The following is a 27,840-nucleotide window of genomic DNA, read 5'->3' as shown; positions in this document are numbered from 1 at the left end:
CAAGAGCAAACAAGTGCTTCCACCAACAGTTCAGGAAAGGTTAATAGGCTATGTACTTTTATGGCTTCCTATAATGTATGGTGAAAACTTTGGCTATAAATAATGTGTCAGGCATTTGAATGGTTAGCGGATAAGTCAATACTACAAATGAGTTAATATTTTTGAGGGCTCAGCTCAATGCGTACATACAGTAGGCCGTAATTACTATGCATCAATTGATTGATGTGATAATAATATAAGCAGATCTGAGACAACCATGGACCCTATAGTATATAGTAACTGGGCAGATATATAGAGTTATGTATATACTCTGTATATAACTGTTGAGTGTTGTAGTTTGCCAATGGTCAAAGCTAAATTAACCATTTTAGATAGCTTTTTGTGATGTTGAAGGTGTCAGGCAAACTCCAGTTAGGGGCAGGCAATAAAAGATTATTTTTCAAAACAGGAGAGGGACATGCTTAGGCCCGCAAGGTACAGGCTTAATCTACTTACCCCAGTAGATGCACAATATTATATATATAATGCAAATATTAATGTACTGCCCTACTAACCCCCCCTTCGGGCATATATAGGGCTATAGTGGGCACAACCGAATGTTAAATGCCCCATGGTAGGACAAACCTATTGTATCAAATCCCCATGCACCACTGGCTCCAGTTGCAACGTGGGGGATTTGACATAGCATAGAAAAAAATACTTGGGTGCTTAATGAATGATTGTCAAATGCTCCATAGTGAAGCAGCAGTTTTATGTCAATTCGCCTTGTAAAGCCCCACTTACAGGGTTTACATCCAAGGGGGTGGGGTAACACATTGGTAGGTGCATAATGAGTTTGCATCATAAACCTTGTGTTAAAATTTAGTCTGTCTTGCTTTTTTCATGCTTATAACAGCTAATGTGCTTATTCTCAAACAATCAGGACTGGAAAACTACAAATTGTTTTCTACTTTTATCTATCAACTATCCAATCACTGCTAGTTCATTAAAATTTCCTTTGCTGTTGTGTAACTTGTTTACCATTATGCTATAATAACCACTAGTCCCTCCTAGTTTATATGTCTCCTAGCAACAAAAATTGTTATGTCAACAATGTAGGTGAGAACCACAAAACAAGTCAATTAATATATTCCAAAATTGGTCATCAACTGCTGCAGTATGCTGAATACATCTTGGGAATGGCTATGTGGGATGCTCTCTTTAACAATAATCATAATAGTGGAATTAAGTGTTTGTTGACATGTTAGTCTGACTATATGATTACATGTTTTTAGTTAGCTGTGCCTTACCATACTGTATCCCTTTCTGTATATGCAGGGTGGATACTGATGTCGTGACTGTTGGCAGGTGAGTTTATGGTCAATGAACAAATCAGGAAAATGGTGAAGAAAAATTAATATGTGGTACCAAGACCCCACTACTATATTATGAACTCTTGGCCGGTGGTACTTCATAGCCAAACACTAGTGTATCTGGCTTCTTGTGCTATTGTAGTCATTTTTTTAATTTTATGGGATCATCATAATGTAAATGTTTACTATTACAGTATATTCATGCTATCATTAAAGAGTTTCTATAATTGTGGGTTAATGCGGCCGAGTGCTGAAAGGTGATGCGCTGATGCTGGCTTTTTAAGTGAAAACTGAAGTTTCACAGGCACTGAAGGGCTGGGGTGGGATTAAAGACGTGCACGGGTAATGTAGCAGTAAGGTACTTCAACTATATCACTACAGCGGGTATGAAACAGCTGGCTATAGCTATGTACGGCCCTAGATGGGCCGGAGTCACGCTATAACGAGTCAGTGGAGGCATACCATGGCAAATTTAAAACAAAAATCAGTGACTGGACTCACAATTAAACCAAGAGTTGACAGCACAATGGCAGCCAGCTCGCTATGGCTAATGACCTTGCCCACTAGTTCCACACTGTTTGGGTTTGGGAATTGAGGCGGGCGCCTCATACCTTGATGTCATGGTGGCAAGTTTGAATCTTCAAAGAGCACAAAGGCGATCTCATAAACTAACGAACAACTTTTAGTGAAATTAAATGTACAGATACATTGTGTAAAAAGCCCCTGATAGCCGCAGCCTTTTTACAATACGACTTCATGGTTGAAAGAAAATCACTCCAATGGGATGCGATGGTGAAGAAAATGAAAAAAAGAACGATGCACATTTGAATAAATAAATAAATTAATGCATTGTAAATGGGTGGGCGATGGAACAAACTACTGCAACAATTTGCCTGACTTTTCGTGTGGTAGTTACTCATTATACAAAGGTTACATGCCCCTGGTTTCGAGGCGGAATCTTTTAGTAAGGCTGAGATTTCACCGTGCGGATTTTAAAAGATTGCATAATCGATCTCTCATGTAAATGACTCACAGTAGTGGTTGCGTGTTTATTATTATTGTGGGCGCGCGCTTTGTACTTCTTGGCCTCGCGACTCACTACCGTGAGTCTTGATTGGCAAGCTTTGTTTGACTTTCAAGGTGTTTCCTTATTTCAAAGCTTGCACAATGGACACAGTATAGCGGACAACAAATCTTGCATTAGTGGTGATCATATACCCATGACTGATTCAAGTTCTGATTAGGGGCTAAAGCTTCAATAACACTTTTACCCTCTTCTGAGTGGGACTTATTTCACTAGGGGTGTGGTGATTGTCAAGTAACCTCTGGTTTTGAGCTTCTTTTGCATATAAGCACATAACTGATCTACATTAGTAAAGGACTCACTACTTGCTAGTGCTGCAAAACTTCATCAGGAGTCGATAGAGAGTACATTGATATCTTCAAACTTAAGGGTTAATCTATAGCCTTTAAAGTCAGCATCAGTGCATAATTTCCCATTCTTCTTAGAGATGACCACAATAGGCATGGCCCAATCACTTTGTTATCTACTGCTTGTTGCTACAGGATCTGGTCTATCTGGCTAAGCACTGGCTAAATGGAATATTGGGTGAGATCCCTGATAATTGGAGTTCTCCCTCCACCTCAGCCTTTTCACCATTAAATTCTTCTTTGAAAACATCAAGAAGTTCCTCCTCGATTGATTCACTATTTACCACACTGATTGATTTCAACTCCTTGTTACTGAAATACCTTGTCCCATCTAGTTGCACTCTCCATAGTCAATCTCTTCTTAGTAGTGGTAGCAGGTTTTCATTGATTAGTGTTCCTAACATGCATTGTGCATTAAATTACACAAAATCAAATCAAGTCTTCATGATGTCATTTCATGATGACAAATATGGCAAGCTGGGTCACATGATTTTAACAAGTACTCAAATTCCAATTTTACTATCCGCGAGTACTAAAATTCTTAATGAGTACTCAAGTTCTCTATGCTAACAAATATACTGGACAGATTATGTTCTCCGTTTGGACATTCAGTGCTTATCCAAGTACTAAAATTCTTAATGAGTACTCGAGTTCTCTATATGCTAACAAATATACTGGATCAAATGTTTCCTTGTCACTCTCAGTTGTACTAGCATCTACCACATCCACTGCTTGGTCTTTTGGTCTTTTTTTGAAACTTTTGTTCCACTTTCTTTTTACAACACAATAAGCAATGTGACCCACATTTTTGCAATAATGGCAGTGCTTATCTGTGTGAATACAGTTGGCACCTGTATTGCCTGTAGAGCAAGGTTGTATGTTGTTGCTGGCAAAGAATTCAGCTGCTGAGTGGCAGTTTCAGTTGCTCTAGCCTTCTCTGAATGCATAGTCAGTCAGTATACATAACAATTTACGTTGAGTCTTGTAATCTCATAGCCCACACACCAAATGGCCTGTCAAGGTAATTACCAAAATTATTAATGGTTTGAAAATTTGCTCAGTTCTGCAAGATAATAGGCATGAATTTCGTGCTCGTGCTGGATGCTTTTCATACAGAATTTGATATGCTCCACTATTTCCATTGTGGAGATTGTTGCATCGAAGCCATGCCAATGTGTTACTATAAGTTAATGTGTTCCTTCGGGACAATAGATCAGCAAGTCTGCGATTAAAAAATGGTTGTCTCTCTACCCATATCCCCTGTAGTTGCAAATACTAGTGGGATAAAGGATACCTGTTTAACCTCATGAACCCGATCACCATACTCTCTCTCTTTAGCCTGTTCATGCTGCCTATAGATGGAGGGAATACTGGAATTATGGTAGCTAGGTGCATTAGGATGAAAAATCCTTACATCAAAAAAGATATCCTGCCTCCTCACCCAAAATCCCCATGCATGAATGTCGGAAAGTGCTTCATCCTGTTTGTTAGAGGTCAGTGGAACGATAGCCTCACAAGAAAGTATTTGCAAAGGTGGCTCAATTGCAACATCAAAGCACAACTGGTTAAGCCTTTCAACAGTAAGATCTCGTATTTCATCATGTCTTACAAAGGTAAGGCCACCATGTTGACAAGCCATGGCATGATCTTAAAAGATGAACCACATACACAATGACCAGACAAGTTTCCAGCCATACTGTAAATGTACAATACTCTTGCAGCGGTAAGGCTGTCAGCCAAGAGGATGATCTCGCTGTTCAGGACCATAGCTCACTGAAGGGATGGAGAAAGATGAGAATGAATCTGTTTAGCAGCTTCTTTAGAGGTAGAACATCTGTAGAGATGAACATTAGCTTTGATGCTGTGAATGTCTGGGATAGGGGCTTCATTATAACTACATCCTGCCATACCCACTCAGGTCATTTAAGGATTGTACTCATGGATGCATGTGTCTAAGGACTCTTGCTCAATAAGTTAATTAAGTTTCACAAAATTCTCATCATTAATTTTGTACAGTGATGTATGTGTGCTGTTTTATTTTGGCTATGACATGAATACGAATATAATCCTGAAAACACTATGAGTTGGTGATGAGGTAATATTTCTTCGACTTGAATTCAAGGACACATGGCAAATAACCAAGCAGTTGAAGCATTTGACAATTTCATTTTACAGCAACAGGGTTTGGGCAAGATTGTCAAAAGGCACTATTATTGGTTTGAATTGGAAGAGAGATATTTGTAGAATTTGGCAAGTCTAAGACCATTATCTGAACTAGACCAACGTACCGAATTCCACCCTATAGGAGATTGGCAATCAACATTTTGTTTATTGCTGTAATTCTTACTTAGATCATATGTGTGAAAACTGGGGATACCAGAATACGTAGAATAATAGAGTGTCTGCTTCTGAAAACTATATTACTGAGCTATCATACCCATGCATAGCATATTAGTCTCATAAAAGGTATAGTTATGAAATGTTTGAAAAAATAGACGAAAGTATTATGCCACATTCCCAGGTTTTGCTTGCAGGCCCAGCCACAAATCAAGTGTTGCAAATGTGGGATATACTATATAGTTGAAACACGCTTATGACTAAAATATATGCATGATCACAAGAGTGTGCAGCGCTCAAGGGAGAATGTATATATTTCACACATATCCCAAGTAATCGTGGTATATTCCACACCCCAATAGATGAAATAATAAGAAGTAGCACTTTATAGTGAAACAGAGTTCATCGACAATCCTTTCAGCAACTGGGCCACATATAATTAAGTTAGGCGTTTGTTAATAGAAACTTGTTTAGATTTTCATACATATGTAGCTCCATGATCTCTTAACCAATTGAAACCAATATTGCCGTAGGGGAGTCCACATACCAAATTTGAAGGAAATCTCCCTAGCCATTTCCGAGATACAAGTGGCCAAAATTTCATATTTTTCTTCTATTTCTTTTTGCTCACTTTGCAAAATCCACCATACAACACAAATGCATACTCCAATCAAGCTAAAATTTGGTGCACTTAAAGGGATTATTAACACAAATCTCAATACATGGGAATCTGATCAATATTCATGGAATTATAGTGTGCAAGTATCATATGATCAACGTTTGTTTTAGAAACAAAAACGTTTGGTTGCCATGCTTACTAGGCAAACCGCTTATAGGAATGAGCTGAAAATTAGTGTATAGGTGGATTAGTCATTGTAGAATAATCTTTCAGTCGTTTAGAAGAATTACAATAAAAACACTGAGTTATACTGTGGAAACTAACTACATGTAACAAACCCTCAATTGAGATACTTTAATAGTGCAGTTACCCTATTAGAACATTCAGTAAGTAGCAGGTTATCCTGTAGAGTGTTCAGCTACAATCGTAGAGAGTTCAGCTACAAATAAGTCATCCTGTACAGAGTTAAGCTACAAACAACTAGCAAGTCACCATGTAGAGAGCTCAGCTACTTACAAGTTACCATGTAGAGAGTTCAGTTACAAACAAGTCACCCTGTAAAGAGTTCAGCTACAAAATAAGGCAGAGTTCAGCTTCAAACAAGTCACTCTGTAGAGAGTTCAGCTACACAACAAATCAACCTAGAGAGTTAAGCTACACAACAAGTCACCCTGTAGAGAGTTCAGCCACAACAAGTCACCTTGTAGTGAGTTCAGCTACAAAAATTCACCCTGTAGAGTTCAGCTATAATGCAGGTCACCGTGTAGAGAAATCAACTACAGTCAACTCACCATGTAGTGAGTTCAGCTCAAATAAGTCACCCTGTAGAAAGATCAGCTACATTCAAATCACCATGTAGAGAGTCCCTATAGAGATACCGGCTACAATCAAGTCACCATGTAGATAGTTCAGTTACAAACAAGTCAACCTGTGAAAATTTCAACTATAAATAAGTCACCCTGTGGGGAGGTCAGCTGCAATTAAGCCTCCCTGTAGAGAGCGCAGTTATAAGCAAGTCACCCTGTATTTTCCCCTAAGTAATGGCGAGGCTGAACGTGCTGTTGGCACAATTAAGAATTTGCTAAAGACGGAAGGAGATCCTTATCTGGCTCTCTTAGCCTACCGCAGTACTCCTCTAGAGATTGGATACACTCTCGTCTATATAGAACTCTATACATGACACTACACCTAACTACCTACAACTTAGCCTGTTTGTGCCCCTTCCCTTGCCAGCTCCTGGATCCGCCCCTGCTCATGTACATTTCATGTCCTATATTCATTATCATTATTATTATTATTATTAACATTTTACAGTGACCAGCACTAACATGTGGTGCAGCCTTAGGATTACCTAGCCTAATTTCAAGGACTTGGACTTAATGACTTGACTTGGTGACTTGACTTGATGACTGATAAGGTGTAACAGAAAAGAGGCCAAAGTAAGGAAAAAATCCCTCCAACCCCAGGATTCGAACTGCAGGTCACCCAATGTCTAGTCGGGGCTACACTCAGTCTTCCTCCAGGAGGGATGGATTTTCTTCCTTAAACCTAAAGTATTTATTATGGGCCTATGGGCCTTTAATGGATATGGGCCTTTAATGGATATTTCATCTAAATTTTACCATAATACAACTTCCATTGGGAGCACACCAATGAAAACTTGACGATTCATGGGTTTACATGAAAAATTCATAGTATTGTCATGGGAATATTTTCTAGTAGTGATATACTTATCATTAAAATTGTTAATATATAAATAGTTACAAAAGCTCATCATTAGATGGTGAAGGACAATACTCTTATAGTTTTTGTGATGTACTACAGCAATAATAATGGAGAAATATTTAGAGCATCAATTTTTCTTTCTTGTTTTTAGAAATGGAAGGTGTGTGCAGAGAAGAAAGATGGATAATCTATGAAGTGGACACTGGAAGTTTTGCGACAAAATTTTATTTCGACTGCTGAAATCACATACAGTACATACTTTTCGAGAATCATCTTTTTGGTCATGAAACTTTCCATCTATGTCAGCTCCTGATTCTAGCAAGTAGTCAACAATCACTTCATGTCCTTCTGCTGCAGCACAAGTCAGTGGAGTTAAACCATTTTCATCACTAAAGCAAGTACCAAGAAGGCAGATAAAACTAACAAAAAGTAATGTACATAGTATTTAATAGTAGGAATAATGACCATGCAGTGCTGGTTAAAAATCTGCGCACAAATGCTGTGAAGTACGGTTAAATTGAAGTGCCTAGTAGCCATCTGGCAGAGCCATCTATGCAAGTTTAAACTCAGAAAAATGTAACTAATTCCACCATGGGTCCTGAATCAGTGAAGTAGTCCCCAATAGCAAGAATACCTTACAGGTATAAATACAAAACAATTGCTCAGTAAATAAACCACTCAAAAACAGCCAAGCTGTGAAAAAATGGTGTGGCCTTAAAAATCCTGGGTGAAAAAAGTTGTGAAATCAAAGGTGGCAGCCAAGAAATGGCTGCAATGATGTTAATGCTAATAAATTTTTATAATGCTGACAGACAGCCATTATTAAAATTTATTAGCATTAACATCATTGCAGCCATTTCTTGGCCACCACCTTTGATTTCACAACTTTTTTCACCCAGGATTTTTAAGGCCACACCATTTTTTCACAGCTTGGCTGTTTTTGAGTGGATTTCACTTCTTGCTGTAGGCTATAAGGCCCCAAAACCAACCAGCCTATGGCTTACATACATACATACATACATACATACATACATACATACATACATACATACATACATACATACATACATACATACATACATACATACATACATACATACATACATACATACATACATACGTATGTATGTACATACACACATACATACACACAAAAGCAAAGCTTTCAGCTGCCGCTAAGTGGTCACGCTGCTCAGTGGCCAGCACTGGGGCTCCTGTGCGCTACTCAGGTGCTATGAGTCAGCGCAGGCATGCCCTCCTGGGGCAGAACTAGTAACCCACAGGAGGCTGTACCATGTCTCACAGTTGAAGGTGTGGGCACCCAAAGTCCCACCTGGAGCTTCAACTGCTATATGAGACATGGACAGTTGAGCATTTGCTTCCCCAGTTTACACTAGGTACCCATTGATGTTACAGCTGGGTGGACTGCTTCCCCAGTTGGCACCAGGCCACCAGGTCTACCCCACCTGTTTACATGCACACACACACACATACACGCACACACACACATACATAAATTTAGAGTAATAACAACCACCAGCATGTAAAGCATGTACAATGCATTGTGTAAATTTATTTCTTTTGATCACATACTTAATAGGATCAATGTCAGCATGGTTGTCAACCAGAAGTGTAACAATTTCCAGGAATTCGTGTCGGGCTGCATAATGCAGTGGAACAAAACCTTCTTTATCCTTTATTGTCATCTTTGCCTTATTCTTCAACAGTTCTGATGCAATTCTGTATGAAAATACAAATCCACATAAAGTACCCAAGCCATGAAAAGGGGTGTGGCCTTCAAAACACCTGGGTTAAAATAGTGGAATCAAAGGTAGCCAATAAATGGCTGTAATGATGTTAATGCTAATAAATATTAATAACCCACGCAGCCATTATTAGCATTAATATCATTGCGGCCACTTCTTGTCCACCACCTTTGACTTCACAACTTTTAAATCCCAGTTGTTTTGAATGCCTCACCCTTTCCAACAGCTTAAATTGGAGTTCACTTATCTCTTTGTATTTTATAAGACCAAAATCAGCCATAGACTAACTTTTGGGCTTATTATCTATAGATACAATGATGATTGTTGAGAACAGAATTTATGTAATAGTTGTAACACCTTTGGCTGATATGTATGCCCAACAGCACAAGGGCCACAGGTCCACATATCAGGCAAAAACCACATTACAGTTAATATGTAGTACTTCTGATCTGCAGCAGGCTAATAGCCTGCATAAGGCGATCAATCACCCAAGTCAATATGAGTGCAACCACTAGATACATTATACAAGTTTAAGGAAAAATTAGGAATTGTAAGTTTGATTAGGGATCATAGAAAATTTAGAGAAACAAGGGATGTCACCTACACCTGCAGATATACTAGTGAACATTTAGTCCCTCCTATAGTTATAGAGATTAAATGTTCACTAGTAAACCTGCAGATAATACTACTGAACCTTTAATCCCTACTTCAGTTATAGGGATTAAATGATCACTAGTATATCTGCAGGTATAGGCAACCTCCCTTGTTTCCCTACTTTTTTCTATGATCCCTAATCAAACTTAAAATTCCTAATTTTTCCTTGTACTTGTTTGTTTACTTTTTGTAACATTATTATGACTGGTGAACCCACACATACTGCATCAAAAGAAAGGATGGCACCAGCGTTACTGTTTTCTTTTCTATCAATTACTGACTCAAAGTGAAGTGGCCATTATGCTTCATTTTCTCCTATTTTTAGCCCATTATACAGCAGTACAAAGGAAGAACAGTATTAGAACCACCTCTACAATCAATCCAGTCACCACATAAAAATACAGACAATTCCCATTTACAAACATAGGGACACCATGCATCGCGGTACCGTGAATTGACACTTTGCATAAGCTAAGAGAAATGGGACACAAAGGAGGACAAAGGTAAGTCCATGATGCATGCATTTTACATACTGTGGTATGCCAAAAGGCATGTCTCGGGATGAAGCGACATCGAACAGTGAAAAAGCAAGCCTGTAGTCTTAGCTGTTATTGAGGTACGCTTGTCTGAAGGTGTCAGTTAGTTAGTAGAAAATTACATTGAATAAAAATTAAAAAAAATTAATTTTCATAAATCTATTGGAAGCGTTTAGGGCTGTACTGGAGGCGCTTTGGGCTTGGCTATACCTAGCCAATACTGCCAGGATGGTACTATGAAGCTGGATTTTGGGTGATTTTTTGGCTAGAAAAACCTAAACCTTCATGATCTCTAATATACAGTATTACATGATATACATGTATGAAAAATTCGATTATGGTTACCGGTATGCTTTAGCTACATTTGGCTATGATGAACAGACAAATCCTAAAGATATCATGGAAAAGTTTGGTTACACGAGTTTAACCAGTGCTTTGAATCATTAATGGCATAATTATGGAGTTTAACTAAAGGCCTAGATGAGTAAGCTTGCTTGTAGAGTGGTTATTTCGTGTAGAGTGGTAATTTCATGTTATCAGTATTGTGAGTATGGTCCATATTTGAAAATGTGTCGAAACACTTAGTATAGCACCAGTCCTCACCTTAGTCCAACACATTGGTGAAGATAACAAAACACTTTCCATCTGAGTGGTTTTCATGGCCAAATTTAAGTCATGCATACTAATCTCATTAGTATTAATCGATCCTCACAATCGATTTTGGCCATAATGTCTATACAATCCCTGCCCAGTTGTAGCCCAAGCTACATTCAGATGTAGCCGCCAACTGGGCTACATTGCAAATGTAGCCTGGGCAGTTCCTTTGATCTGAGATGTGAAAGTGTTACATACCTGTATTGTGCTACATGCTTTATCTACAATTTGTTAACATTATTGTAATACTCTAATAGTGCATTCATTTTTGAGGAGTTCTAATACAACACTTATGTATAGAACAATCTAGAATTTCCATTGATAGATCTATTAAGTTGAAACTGGAATTTAATTTATAAGACAGGGATTAAGTGAGGTGAACAGCCATGAGAGCAGTAGCTCAGTGGATGAAGATTTGGGTGTTGGTTTGAGTCATGGCTGTAAATAAACTCTCTACATGGTGACATGTAACATAGCTGAACTCCTTACAGGGTGACTTGTTACATAGCTAAACTTTCTACAGGGTGACTTCTAACTCTCTACAGAGTGACTTGTAATGTAGCTGAACCCTCTACAGGATGAATTGCTTGTAGTTGAACTCTCTACAGGGTAACTTTTTAGTAACTAAATTTTCTACAGGGTGACTTGTTATGTAGCTGAACTTTCTACATGGGGACTTGTCTTGTAGCTGAACTCTCTACAGTGAGACTTGTTTATAGCTGAGCTCTTACAGGGTGACTTGTTTATGGTTGAACTCTCTACAAGGTGACTTGTTGTTAGTTGAATTTGACTTGCTTTGTAACTGAACTCTGTAAAGGGTGATTTGTTTGGGATTGAATTCTCTACATGGTGTAGCTGATCTCTCTACAGGGTGACTTGTAACATAGCCGAGCTCTCTACAGGGTGACTTTTTCATAGTTGAACTCTCTACATGGTGACTTGTAGTGATGTGCGATATGTGATATATATTGATATATCGTGATAAAATTTTCTATATCGTGATGTGATATAGAATCTTTATATCATGATATAAACCTAGGTATAGATTTTAGCTACAATTAGTGGTGGGCGATAGCAAAATTTTCACAAGACGATCAGTAGGAATGAAAATAATTATCATGATAATAATATGTATCACAATAGCATCTAAATGACAGATCAGTAGGTATCTGCTTGTACAGTTGAGAATTTTGTGAACAAACTTGCTGATTTATACATTTTTACACCTAATCATTGCTCCTTTCTTGTGAAAAGGCAAGAAATGGTTCATGAATAGAACTACTTAGTAGTCATTTAGAAGTGTTACATCCATCATGATAGTGTAGGGGCTAAATATCACGATATGATTTGAAAATTAATATCATAATACTTGATATTTTTTTTACTATTGCCCAGCTCTAGCTACAATTAGAGAAAAATGTACCTAAGATGTCATTGTACACTGTACTTTTTTTTGATAAAAGAGCTTGCAATATTGTATGCTAGTCATGTACCATGTTGTATTGTACTTCTAGTACATCAGTGCTACAAGTGTCATCAGTGTAAGTACACAGCTGAGTAATGAGTTTTATATCGTGATATATATCGTATCGTGATTATGTTGTGTGCAATAATCGTGATAGGAAAGTATGCTATATCACACACCACTACACTAGTGACTTGATTGTAGCTGAATGCTGTAATAGGTTTCTAGTAGGGTGACTGCACAATTAGAGAGAGTATCTCGATTGTACACTTGTTACACCTAGTTGACTTTTGCACTATAACTCAGTAGTTTTTATTCTGATTCCTTGTAGACCACTGAAAGGCTGTGACTGGATCTGGGAAAACCGGTCTTATTGCCCACTACAGCAGGTTTGATTTTTCACCAAGAACACAAGGCTACATAAATAAACTATCAAATTTCACAACTTAGACTTGAGTGGTCTGCTTTTACTGGCTGCTTTTCCCAAACACAGTGGTGATCTGTACATGCAGTCGAGGGCCTTAATGTGTGGTGTTAAATAAAGATCTGTGCTGTAAATTTTCTTCATTATAGCCAGTTCTGAGCCCCGAATGGCTAATAACTTGGTGCCTATGCCTTCCTCTTTAATTTTTTAAACAGCCTCTTGCCTCCTTCTGCCCCCCCCCCCCCCCCCCTCCTGGGTGGGCAGGTGGATGGTCATTTTTCATTATTAGGAAACACTCAAAATCACAGCAACCGCAGGCTATCTGTCACTACAAGGATTATCAAGAGCCTTCTTGAAACTTATTCACCACCTTTCTGAAGCAGGAAGAAGTGTTTTGTTTAGCTAAAAATGATGTACATATAGTTGGTCTAAACATCGAAATGCTAGTGCATGTGATCAATTATAGCAGTAATGAAAAATTAAAGGTGGCAGGGTGGAGGATGATGTGGACGGGTAATGAGAAACTATAAATCAACTTTGCCTGGCCTAATGTAAGAATGATAAGATTGAGATACTGCAGTCTAATAAAGTAGTCACTTTTGTTCAGAGCATTCAGGTTTGCCTAGCCTTCTGAAATGTCATGTCTGGCTATACCCTTGACTTCTCTTCTTGACAGCTTCCAACGTTAGCTATAATCTAGCCAGCATCTTAGTCTGATGTTGCCATGCCTTCCAGTAATTCTATTATTGTATAGCGCTTGCAAAAAATCAAGAAATGTTGCATGTCACACAGTAATCGATAATGAAGTGGTATTAAAAAAAATCATTCTATTCTGTATTTTAGTTGTACATTCTGTTCTGTTCCACTCCATGGATTAGTGGAGGCTTCTTGCTCACCACTTAGAAGAATTGCTATAACTCCTGTGTGTTTTAGTCAATTTATATTTCAAATTTGGAGGGCAGTATGAGTATTATGAAGCACATTTACAGCCCAAATTTAATACACATTGGATAAAGAATAGGGAAGTTAAGCCCAATTTTTGAAAAATGCAAAAGCATTTTTTTTTTCACGGCCACTGTGACAGGGTAAACTGCTGGAAGGAATAACTTGAAAATCGGTCTGTACATGGAGTAACCATTGTAATGCAAACCTTTAGTGGTTTGAAAGAAATCACACTAACAATCATGGAGTTGTAACAAAAATGCCAACAAGTACATGATCGAATTTTGTCAATAAAAAAGTATTACTTGCCATGTCTACCAGACAAACTAGTGAGGTACGTATATCGGCAGATTAATTATTTGTGGGGAAACCAGTCTTATCGCCTATTTAAAAACATTGAGAAATGCCAGTTTAAGTATTTAGTGTGTTGTGGTTGAAACTATGTTCACCAAATTTTCACACATTTCCTTACCAAAAGGGATGAGTGGTACCTGTATCAAAATTGAGGAAGAGGCTGATGAGAAACTAGCAATCTACTTTGCCTGGCCTTATCTTCATTCAAATAACTTTTACCCAGCTGCCTCGGTTACCTCAATGATAGCTACACCACTGGAAGTGCACCTGTTCAGAGTTAAGTAGGTATACTTTTTGAGAGTAGCTACAAGAAACATTCATGCTGCTATTAAAGTACTAAATAATGTGTTAGCTACTTAACTAGCATCTACACTTTGCCTACTTAGAGATGAAGTGGAACAGACACACTTCAAAACACACGAACCTTCAACACAGTGACATGCATTCACTCTTGCTATATGAAAGCTTCCAGTACATGGTGGAAGTCCAGTCCAGGGAGAGTCAGTCTAACTAGTGTTGCCATGCCTCCTGGTGATATTGTGTAACACTTCAGAAATCGAGCTGCATACCACACAATATCAATAATAAAGTTGTATTGAAAAGTTGTTCCATTCCGTGTTTTAGTGCTTCATTCTGTTCCATCATGTTCCATTCCATTCCATGGAATAGCAGAGGCCAATGAAGAAAAATACGAAGAAACTAATTTGAAGGCACATATCTCAGTGATGGCTGGGTGGATTCAGCTCAAATGTGAAACAGGAGGTACCCCACCCTGAGGGAGTTTCCATAGCAAAATGGTTAATTTCCACTATCAATCTATGAATGTGTGAAAATAGCGTTTTCTTAGTTGCTATAAAATACACATTTGTCTGTTTCACGGCCACACTGGTTGTACTTGGCTGCACGAAACAATTATATCATGTGTCTTGATTGCAAGCCCCAAAGCCAGTTTTGGGACTTTTTTTCACTTGTCTTTTCTTTACAACAGGCAGGAAGGCAGGCAGACAGGCAGGCAGTTTTGGCGATTATTTTTAAAATTCAATATCGGTGCTTCTGTAAGTTTTAATGTTAGATTTGACATTAGACACATTGAGACCCTTCCATGAAGGTGTGTTCTATGTGTAAGTTTTTTAATGGCAATTTTTCGGGGGTGCTTTCATTGGGATGATTCCTACTATACCGTACTGCCACACTGTATAATTATCAAACAGTACTGTTTAGTAGGGCTCCCTCTTAAGTGACGTGTGCTGCTGAAAATACAGCATCTAAAATCCATCATAGAAATATCGTACTGGTACCACCTTTACAGAATAATCTTATTCCATTCAACATCAAATATAATATTTAAAACAATAAAACACTACAGACAGCCGGATATAGAAAATTTAAATTGCCAAAACCCATATTTCCTCACTGACCACAGTCACAAGGCTGGAGGCCAAATGAAGCAGCACATGACCACCATTTTACGTCACATCAACAAACTCACCGATGGAGTGTGCCTTTTGTGGTTCCAACGAATGTCTGTCTTCTGTGCTTTGCCATTCCTTTTATCTTAAATTAAATGGTCATCTTCTTCATGCCAGGAAATCATGCTAAGGCATTAACTTTCTGTGTCAACACTTTCCTTAAAGGAGTGTATTTAGATACCATGAAACTATTTTAGGCACTTAACAGACTGTAGTATCCTTGGTAGGGTTGTGTAGCAGTTAAGCTGCACTTATAAAACAATTGCAATGAGCCAAACCCCTTTAAACAATCAGAATACGCACTTCTAATAATCTGTGCTGAGGCCACATCCCTCAATAATCTAGCTCCATAGAAAATAAGGTATTGTACCATCTTCCTAGCTTAATCTACCACGTAGTACTGCAGCAAGATTGAGATACTCTATTACAGCAGTCACAACCACACGTGTATTTTATAGCTATGCTCTAACTAAAAAGTTAATAAACTAGTGTAATAAAATTATTAATTGGTTCCAGTGATAAAAAGTAGTCAAACAAGAGATGATGATAGATATGAGGGAGAATCCTTACTTTGGCATTGAAAAATGGTAAGAACATGCCAATTTAGGGATTTTCCCACATTGCTACAATACCAAGTAGGGATTTCCCTCATAGCTACCATCATCTCTTGTTTCACTACTTTATTTTTATCACTGTAACTCTACTTCATTTTAACACTAGTGTATAATTAAGCAGTTGGCAAAAATTAAATAATGCATGCACCTATTAAGTGTATTCTTTGCAATAGCTTGGGGAGCACTATCATACTTTAATATCCACATTGTTTCAAAGTTACTATGTACTTTAAGGCTGCGTGCTCAACATGTAGAAACTATTTTGCATGTATACATACTATATATGCTTCAATTAATTAAATATACTACACTTTACTCACTCATAGTGACCTTCTAGACAAGCTGTATGAAGTGGGGTCCATCCATCACAATCCTTTGCATCAATCAACTTCACTGCATCCTTGTGTTCCAAGACTTTCTAAAGAAATATACCATTATTTAAATGCTAAATATTTAGTGGTTAAATGCACATTTAATTTAATATTACTTTGCTGATACAAATGGTGACCTTGTCTCTTGTCAAACAGTACGGTCGTACCATTTATGTAGGGATCATTTCGCGTACCACCCAAAATTCCGCCTTTAAAAATCATCCTACAGACATTGTATGCAGCGAAAACCACCTTTATGGAATAGTACTAGTCCATATAATACATAAACAGCATTAAATACAACAAAACACTTACAGGTGGCCAGATATAAAATTTAAAAAAGTTGCCAAAACTCCAACTTTAGTATCACTGCCTCTGACCACAGTCGCAAGCCTAAAGCCCAAACAAAGCAGTGCACGGTCACCATTTTACGCTACAACAACAAACTTACCAGTGGGATGTGCCTTTTGGGGTTCTGACGGGTGTACGCCCTGTGCGCCTTGTCTTTTCTTTTATCTTCAATCAGGCTGCTTGTCTTCTTCTTCATCCAACGAAACCATATCAAGGCGTTAATTTTCCATATCAACACTTTCTTTAAGCAGCATAATAGATGCCACAAAATTATTTAAGGTGCTTAAGAGTACGCTACTGTACAGAGGTACCGATACTCCATGATAGGTCACAAGATCACGCCCATTCTTTATTCTACATATATCGATTGAGACCATGCCCCTTTTATGCTAGCTGTATTTGTGACCACACACCTTCAAGTTGGTAGGCCGATTCGAGATACTCTAGTCTAATAATTGATCAAAACCATGATGAACACACCCTGTTTGGGCAAGCACACATCTTTTGCAGGCTGACTCGAGATACTCTAATACAGCAGTCACCCTAATAGAACAGTCACACATTTATAGCTAGCTGTATGCTTTAACAAAAAACTAAACAAACTAGTATATTAAAAATTATGAATTTAAAAATGAAGTAGGGATCCAAGCGATAAAAAGTAGTGAAACAAGAGATAAACAATGGTAGTTATTACAGCATAGCTCAGTGGGAAATCCCTACTTTGGCATGGTATAACAATTATTTTGTGTTCAATGCCAAAGTAGGGATTTCCCACTGAGCTATGCTGTAATAACTACCATTGTTCATCTCTTGTTTCACTACTTTTTATCGCTTGGATCCCTACTTCATTTTTAAATTCATAATTTTTAATATACTGTACATGTATAGCATATGTTAGCAGCAAATTTCCCATATACATATGTAAGAGTAATTGAAAAATTCTAACTGTAGTAGGGGCATGGCAACAAATATTGCATAAGGAAGATAGTAATTTTGAATAAGGGAATAGGTATAGATGACTCTCCCTTTTAGGAATTATTATTACCTTCAAAGAGCTTTAACAGGGTCATAGATTATTAGTCAGAATGATAGCTTAAAAGTATACGCAAATGTGAAAATAAAGAATTTGTCTATCTATCTACCTATCTACATACACGCACATAATTATTATTATATACATAAGTTTCCTTTTCCCACATGCCTTTCTACCATTTCAATTGTTTGTTACATGGAGTCGCCAATGTACTGTAGAACTGATCACTACTCATAAACCCACATACAGTGACAGAACAGAATTTTGAAAGTACACCATTAAAAGGGTACTGGTCACTTAAAAAGGGTCAAACATATTGTAGCTAGTGTAGCTGAGCCAAGATATAGATAAACTCTATCACCAATGTTTATATCACAATATGAACATATATGTACAACAAAAAGTAGTGAAACCGAGCATATAGATATGACTAACATATCATAGATATGACTAAATTGGATTGTAAATCAAATAGTGGACCACAAAAGATATTTTTAATGAAAAATAGCTATCATGAGGTTGGATCTTGAGGTACTTTTTTAGAGATTTAAAATGCAATCTTAGAACCAGTCGATTAGTTTATGGCTTATGTGAAGATAGATTTGATGTTGCTGTGTTTAATTAACTGTGCAAGCAGGTTGATTTCATTTCTACACCTAATATAATAAACTACAGCAAACAAGTTGGTTCATGTTCCACGCTTATACCAAGCACAGTAACTTCAGTGATATACATGCTGGTTGTATCTTCTACAACTTCAACATAATAAATCATTCAAATGATTCATTCAAAGTAATACATTTGTTGTCTACTGACCTTGAGCACATCCACTGCACCATATGTTGCAGTTAAGTGAATAATGTTTTGGTCCCATTCATCAGTGACTGTTACATTGGCACCCACACTAAGAAGCTTTTCAGTTACTTTGAAATTGTTAGCAGCAGCTGCTGCTAAAAGTGGTGTTCGTTTTGAACGATCTCTTTGTTCCAAATCAACAGATCTATAAATGCCAATGAATATACAGCTACTTAATATATTTCCAATACACACAATGATAGAGCTTTAAAAACAAAGAAAACATAATCAATCTACACTCAACAACATCATTAGTTCCAGGAGACTGTTTCCTATGTAAGAGTTCCCCAAAAAATATATGCAAATATCTAAAACTTTACAGTTTGATTATTAAACAGTAACAAGCCAATTTAGAGACCATCATGTAGCATGACTTTTATCTCTCAAACTTCAAATTACCTTTGCCGTTGAATAATCATCACATTAGTTTGAGCACTGCAGTTACTTTACACAAAAAAAACCTGTGGCTACTACTTGTAAATATTTGAGCTCTTAATTATTCAAAGTAGTGTATGTGCATGTAGTTAAGTATTGCAGTATGTTGAAAACAGGTATGTGATGTTAAATACATGGCAGTAGTTGAAAAAGGCAGTATTGAAGGAGTTACCATTTTTATGAACATAAAATCCAACAGTGAAGATATCTGTACTAGGAGAGATAAGTGTTGTCAAGCATATACCTATACGTATGTAAAACCTTTAGCTGACTAATAATTTATTAGCTATATGCTCTATACTGTGATAACAATACAATAATCCTTTAGTTATCACAATTACTCTATTATTTATGTAAATGCTGCATTATATTAATTTGTGACTTAGGAGTTATAGATGCTATTCTCAAATAACTGCTACTCTCCATTAGTTACTGCACATTTCTGTATGGTTAAAATTTTCAGGCTGAAGAAACACAGTATGTTTTTCTGTTAAAATACTTGGAAAATATGCATTTGGTATTGTAAGGATAAGGACAATCAAAATGGGCTATATAGTGAATTTTTTATCTTCACATAATTACAAATATCACTTAATAAAGCAACATGACCATGCATTTAACAATTCATCATGAGGTAGTTTTGAATGATAAATTTGAGATAATATTATTATACAGTACTATCGTACTGTATAGTAGGGATGATGAAGGTGTGGGCATGGCCCGTGATAAAATATCACCTGAAAACCTGCCTCTATTCCCCTCATTATGACATGACAGTATTGGTTGGGGCCCAAAAATGCCTTCAGATTGACTCTAAATGTTTTTGTTAAGTTGCTACAGAATTGAAAAAAAAATAACCAACAGAACTTTCTACTGCCTACCTGATGCGTTCAGTCAAATGTAGTGGAAAAGTGGCTACAGTTATGGCCCTACTTCTTTCACAGAAACACTTCAAATTTACATAAGAAGAAACCTTTGGCATATTGATAGCCATACAATATGTGTGCTATTGTCACTTTTATCCTTCCATATATTATGGCAGCCATAGCACAGTATGGTTTTGATCTCCAGACGTACATGTTTCACAATGTTATTGCACCAACATAAATACACATGTATTAGTTCCAGGTAGTCTCATGCCCAGACCCATTGCATTAGTAGGGTCTGGTGACTTACGCTACATTTTTGGGCTCACTGCCATATTGTTTATGTATTTGTATCCATGGTTCCAGTTGGCCATCCTCATCGTACTAGCCTATCTAATCTCATTGTAGCTGAATTAAAGCATCTGATTGGTCAGTCTGATTGGTCAGAAAGAAAAAAAATGGTGTAGGGCCCAAAACTCCAGCATTTGTCACCAGACCCTACTGAATGCAATGGGTGTGGTCTGGGCATGAGACTAGGTTCCAGGTGCATAGCTCAGTGAGCTGTGGATGAGAAGCTGCCTGCCACCAGGAGATGGAGTGCTTGTAGAATGGTACGCACAAAGAAAGTGAGCTGTTCTCCATTGTAGATGAGATGTCACCTACCACCAGGAAAGGACTGCTTGTAGAATGGTATGCACAATGCATGTATATGAAAGTAGACTACTGTTATAAGTGAATTAGTCTGGCTTAGCTGCGTGTAAATAAGTTAGTCTGGCAGCTACACCAGACCTTGGAGCTTGGTGTGTATACATCAGTAGTAGGTCGGTGCAGCTGTAATATAAGTGGACAGCCCTTGTGTATAATTGGATTATTAGATTCATGATCGCTGCAGAATATCACCTCACTCATAAATATGATTAAAACTAGAATTGTATTACATATGTGAGGATAGCTATTTAACAGTGGTTATGAACTAACAAAAGCTCACAAACAAGTATAAGAATATTATAGGTATTTTAAACTAGAGTAGGAAAAATGTAGCACCATTGCAATAAAACAAGCTGGATCAGAGTAGTACGTAATGTCCAGATACTGTAAAACAATAAGAAGTGAATATCCCTACTGGTGCATTTTGATTGTAGAATCTCCATAACACAGTAGGGATATTCACTTCTCATTGTTTTACAGTGTCTGGACATTACATACTATTCTGATCCAGCTTATTTCAGTAATTTTTATTGCAACGGTACTATATTGTCCCTACTCTAGTTTAAAATTCCTACTTTTCTTATACTTATCAAGACACACGATAGTGTGTCGTGCGGCCCAAGAAGCCGGCGCGCCACACCGTGAGTATATTGACAGGAAGAACGAAAACGTCATATTCACACCTTTGTATCTCGGTGATCACTTATCTGATTGGAACCAAATTTGCTACACAGTTTCCCGCCAGCCAAGGGAGTCTACATTCCAAATTTGAAGGAAATCGCTCCAGCCATTTCCGAGATACGAGCTGCCAAAGTTTCGTTTTTTTTCTTCTTCTTCTTCTTCGTCTTTTCGCACACTTGCAAAAATTGCTATAACAAGCAAACACGTACTCCGATCGCTTTGAAATTTGGCACACAGAAAGGGAGTCCAAAGGCGAATCCTAGCATCAAATTTGGTACAAATCCGATGAATGGTTCAGGAGTTATTACCGATTATTTGCGTAAAACAAGATCGATTTGTTGTCACGCCTACAGGGTAAACCGCTTCATGGAATGAGTTGAAAATTGATATGTAGATGGAGTAACCATCGTAGGAGTGCCTTTTGGTGGTTTGAAAGGAATCGAGATAAAGACCACGGAGATATGACACAAAACCCAACCTGTGTCACAATTACGCGATCGATTTTTATGAATAAAAAAGTATTAGTTTTCACGCCTACTAGGCAAACCGCTTAGAGCAATGAGCTGAAAATCGGTGTATAGCTGGAATAATTATCATAGAAAGTCCTTGCAGTAGTACAGAAGAATCGGATTACAAACCACTGAGTTATGATTCGAAAGCCAACTCCGTGTAGCAAATGCAAGATCGAGATACTCTAATAGAACAGTCACCCTAATAGAGCATTCGGCTAATTTATTTACTCCATTATAGAATTTTATTACATCACAAGTTATTCTGTAGGGAGTTCAGCTGCAAACAGTTAATCTTATAGACAGTTCAGCAAGAAGACAGTCACCATGTGGAGAGTTAAGCAAATATATCACTATAGAGATTCAGAACATTACAAGTCACACTGAAGAAAGTTCAGCTATAAACAAGTCATGCACTGTGTAGAGAATTCAGCTACAATTAAGTCACTCTAGAGAATTCAGTTACACAGAATTCAGCTACACAGAATTCAGCTACACACAAGTCACTGTGGAGAGAGTTCAGCTACAAACAAATTACCCTTTAGAGTGATCAGCTACAAACAAAACACTTTGCAGGGTGTTCAGCTGCAACAAATCAACCTTTAGAGCGATCAGTAATGAACAAATCAACACAAATCTACCTGTAGAGAGATCAGCTAGAAACAAATCACCCTGAAGAGAGTTCAGCTACAAAAAATCACCCTGTAGAGACATCAGCTAGAAACTAGACACAATGTAAGGAGTTCAGCTACAAGCAATCACCCTGTAGAGAGTTCAGCTAAAACAAATCAACCTACAGAGAGATCAGCTACAAACAAATCACCTTATAGAGAGTTCAGCTACAAACAGATTACCTGTAGAGAGATCGGCTACAAACAAATCAACCTGCAGAGAGATCAGCTACACACAAATCAACTTGTAGAGAGATCAGCTACAAACAAATCACCCTGTAGAGAGATCAGCTAGAAACTACACACAAAGTAAGGAGTTCAGCTACAAGTAAATTACCCTGTAGAGAGTTCATCTACAAACAAATCAACCTGTAGAGCAATCAGCTAGAAACAAATCACCCTGAAGAGAGGTCAGCTACAAAAAATCACCCTGTAGAGAGATCAGCTAGAAACAAATCACCCTGAAGAGAGGTCAGCTACAAAAAAATCACCCTGTAGAGAGATCAGCTACAAACAAATTGCCCTGTAGAGAGATCAGCTACAAGCAAAACACCCTGTAGAGATTTCAGCAACAAAGAAACCACCATGTAGAGAGTTCAGCTACAAACAAATTACCCTGTAGAGGGATCGGCTACAAACAAATCAGCCTGTAGAGAGTTCTGCTAAAACAAATCAACCTGCAGAGAGATCAACTACAAACAAATCACCTTACAGAGAGTTCAGCTACAAACAAATTACGCTATAGAGAGATCCGCTACAAACAAATCAACCTGCAGAGAGATCAGCTACACACAAATCAACTTGTAGAGAGACCAACTACAAACAAATCACCCTGTAGAGAGATCAGCTAGAAACTACACACAATGTAAGGAGTTCAGCTACAAATAAATCACCCTGTAGAGAGTTCAGCTAAAACAAATCAAACTGCAGAGAGATCAGCTACAAACAAATCACCTTTTAGACAGTTCAGCTACAAATAAATTACCTTGTAGAGAGATCAGCTACAAACAAATCAACCTGCAGAGAGATCAGCTACACACAATTCAACTTGTAGAGAGATCAGCTACAAACAAATCACCCTGTAGAGAGATCAGCTAGAAACTAGACACAATGTAAGGAGTTCAGCTACAAGCAAATCACCGTGTAGAGAATTCAGCTACAAACAAACCAACCTGTAGAGCGATCAGCTAGAAACAAATCACCCTGAAGAGAGGTCAGCTACAAAAAATCACCCTGTAGAGATATCAGCTAGAAACAAATCACCCTGAAGAGAGGTCAGCTACAAAAAAATCACCCTGTAGAGAGATCAGCTAGAAACAAATCACCCTGAAGAGAGGTCAGCTACAAACAAAACACTTTGCAGAGAATTCAGCTACAAACAAATCAGCTTGTAGAGAGATCAGTTACACACAAATCAACCTGTAGAGAGATAAGCTAGAAACAAATCACCCTGTAGAGAGTAGCTACAAGCAAAACACCCTGTAGAGAGTTCAGCAACAAAGAAACCACCATGTAGAGAGTTCAGCTACAAACAAATCACCCTGTAGAGAGATCAGCTAGAAACTAGACACAATGTAAGGAGTTCAGCTACAAGCAAATCACCCTTTAGTGAGTTCAGCTACAAACAAATCAACCTGCAGTGAGATCACCTACAAAAAAGCACCTTGTACAGAGTTCAGCTACAAACAAATTACCCTGTAGAGAGATCGGCTACAAACAAATCAACCTTTAGAGAGATCAGCTAGAAACTAGACACAATGTAAGGAGTTCAGCTACAAGTAAATCACCCTGTAGAGAGTTCAGCTAAAACAAATCAACCTGCAGAGAGATCAGCTACAAATAAATCACTTTACAGACAGTTCAGCTACAAACAAATTACCTTGTAGAGAGATCGGCTGCAAATTAATCAACCTGCAGAGAGATCAGCTACAAACAAATCACCCTGTAGAGAGATCAGCTAGAAACTAGATACAATGCAAGGAGTTCAGCTACAAGCAAAATCACCCTTTAGTGAGTTCAGCTACAAACAAATCAACCTGCAGTGAGATCATCCACAAAAACGCACTTGTACAGAGTTCAGTTACAAACAAATCACCCTGTAGAGAGATCAGGTAGAAGAATTCACCTTGTAGAGAGTTCAGCAACAAAGAAACCACCATGTAGAGAGTTCAGCTGCAAACAAATCACCCAGTAGAAAGATCAGCTAGAAGAAGTTACCTTGTAGAGAGTTCAGTTACAAAGAAACCATCGTATAGAGAGTTCAGCTACAAAGAAATTACCCCGTAGAGAGTTCAGCTAGAAGAAGTCACCTTGTAAAGAGTTCAGCTACAAAGAAACCATCATATACAGAGTTCAGCTACAAAGAAACCACCTGTACAGAATTCAACTACAAACAAATTACCCTGTATAGAGATCAGCTAGAAGAAGTTACCTTGTAGATAGTTCAGCTACAACAATTCAACCTGTAGAAAGATCAGCTAGAAGAAGTCACCTTGTAGAGTGTTCAGTTACAAAGAAACCATCATGTAGAGAGTTCAGCTACAAACAAATCACTCTGTAGAGAGTTCAGCTACAAAGAAACCACCATGTAGAGAGTTCAGCCTCATACAAACCACCTTGTAGAGAATTCAACTACAACAAATCACCCTGTAGAGAAGAAGTTACCTTGTAGAGAGTTCAGCTACAAAGAAACCATCATGTAGGGAGTTCAGCTACAAAGAAACCACCATGTTGAGAGTTTATCTGCAAACAAATCACCTGTAGAGAGTTCAGCTAGAAACAAATCACACCGTAAAGAGATCAGCTGGACGAAGTCACCTTGTAGAGAGTTCAGCTACAAAGAAACCATCATGTAGAGAGTTCAGCTGCAAACAAATCACCCTGCAGAGAGTTCAGCTACAAAAAAATCACCCTGTAAAGAGTTCAGCTAGACAAAGTCACCTTATAGAGAGTTCAGCTACAAAGAAACCATCATGTAGAGAGTTCGGCTACAAAGACACCACCATGTAGAGAGTTTAGCTGCAAACAAATCACCTGTAGAGAGTTCAGCTAGAAACAAAATACCCTGTAGAGAGACCAGCTAGAAGAGGTTACCTTGTAGAGAGTTCAGCTACAAAGAAACCATCCTGTATATAGTTCAGCTACATTTCAAGTCACCCAGTAGAGAAATCAGCTGCAAAAAAATATCCTGTGGGGCATAATGGGCATGTAATAAATATATGTATATAATTTGTATAATTACTAATAAAATCAAAAATAATTGAAGTACTAAAATTCTTCTTTAAGTTCTTTTCTTCTTCCTGTAGTAAAGAAAAAAACACATGGGTTAAAAAAGCCCCAAAGCCAGCCATAGGCTGGCTTTGCAGTATACAAATACAAAAAGAAGTGATATCTAATCAAAAACAGCCAAGCTGTAGCAAGGCCCAAAATTCACCTGAATTGTCGTTATTAAAATGTAACCATTAACCTACCATCACAGCCATTTCTTGGCCGCCACCTTGGATTTCACATCTTTTTTCACCATGGCCTTTTTGGGGGCCGCACCTTTTTTTACAGCTTGGCTGTTTTTGATTAGATATATATACACTGTATATTAGATATATATGGGGCTGCTTTGCTCATAGATTTTAACATTATACTTTTGAGTTGTGCTCAAAAAGATAGCTAGTTTCTATTTTATTTCATAATGATTCTATGCTTGATTCTATGTGAATGCTTTATTAGTTGTGTGAATGTTCTATTAGGGTATCTCACTTTTTTTAATGGAACCATGCAAATATCAGATTTTCTTATCTAATTTACCTTCAAAGCTTTACAGTTGCTTCAAAAATGACAACATAATTCCCAATTCCCAAACATTATTTCCAAAATTAATCACCGCATCTCTACAATATATAGCAAGTCAAATTGCTGGGATATTACTGATAATACAACAGTCACATTTGCATATTGTTGATACACATTTTGCAACAAAAAGTATGTAACCACTACCATTTAAAAATTAAACCTGGATTAGAAAGACATGATGGAAATACATATAGCTATGTGGGATCTCTATTTAAGCTTTGGACAAACTGCATGTACGTAAAAGCCAAAATATGGGGATCCTAGCCATACAATGTCTCTTGTTTTACTACTATTTTTAGGGAATGGATCTCTTTAAACTAGTAATGTTACAATGCACTATCAAATGTTTGCCACACTATATACAGGCAAATAGCTATAGATAATTACTTTTATGACTTTAGATTTATGTTAGTGTAATAATTATATTCATAGTTAATTTTTGTTTATTGCATCTAATTTATGTATGTATATGTATGTAATTGAATGGGTGTACAGGCTTCTAAGCCTCAACCCAAATCACATCATAATCATAATCATAAATAGATGGGGATTATAGTAAAGGAATTTGACCAAAACCAAAATCCTGTTGAGTTTCAATGCTCTTTTTTAGTAGTAGACTACTGCTAGGGGATGGTGGGAATAGGTGAGAGTGTTTGAATGCTAAAATCCGTATCCTCGGAGGTGTATATAGTAATAAGGTAAAACTTTGATGGCTGTATAATGTTTATTGCAGTTTTATTTGCTCTCATAATTACAGTGTATATGAAATAACTCCATGGGCAGGTTAACGGCCAAGAAAAAAACATCTTCTTTACCTAAATGTATATGTGTGCATGCACCATGTGCACAAGTGTACTGGTGGTAAACATCGTAATGATCTAATTGATCTAATGCAGAGCTTATGATAATGGTAGGACAAATTCTTGACAAATAATCCATTTTCTGACCATAATTAGATTTGGCAGGACATTATGTCCTTTCAAAGTATAAGAGGAAGCCTACTGTGTGAGCTGTGTATGACTGTTGATTCTACTAACCAGTTGGTTGCTAGGAGATGCTACATTCTTGCAACACAAGGGAGGGACCACAAATATACCAATGCCAACCCTGAAACCCCATAAAATCAGCTACCGTACAGAGGGAAACTTTGGAGGAGGAAAAATTTAGTGAAT

General features: G+C 37.6%; 1 protein-coding gene across 1 annotated transcript in view; it reads right to left on the bottom strand.

Moving 5' to 3' along the window:
* The window catches only part of LOC136242475 (transient receptor potential cation channel subfamily A member 1 homolog), a gene marked incomplete at its 5' end in the record, with an annotated part of 157,819 nt that overhangs the window by 77,502 nt on the left and 52,477 nt on the right, over nucleotides 1-27,840 (bottom strand). Inside the window, 4 exon segments of the mRNA XM_066033906.1 lie at nucleotides 7,724-7,853; nucleotides 9,058-9,204; nucleotides 16,663-16,760; nucleotides 18,914-19,097. Of these exon segments, the coding sequence (XP_065889978.1) occupies nucleotides 7,724-7,853; nucleotides 9,058-9,204; nucleotides 16,663-16,760; nucleotides 18,914-19,097 (559 nt within the window).

The sequence above is a fragment of the Dysidea avara genome, chromosome 13 (genome assembly GCF_963678975.1).
Source record: "Dysidea avara chromosome 13, odDysAvar1.4, whole genome shotgun sequence".
Lineage (NCBI taxonomy): Eukaryota > Metazoa > Porifera > Demospongiae > Dictyoceratida > Dysideidae > Dysidea > Dysidea avara.
This window is presented reverse-complemented; position numbering and strand designations above follow the sequence as displayed.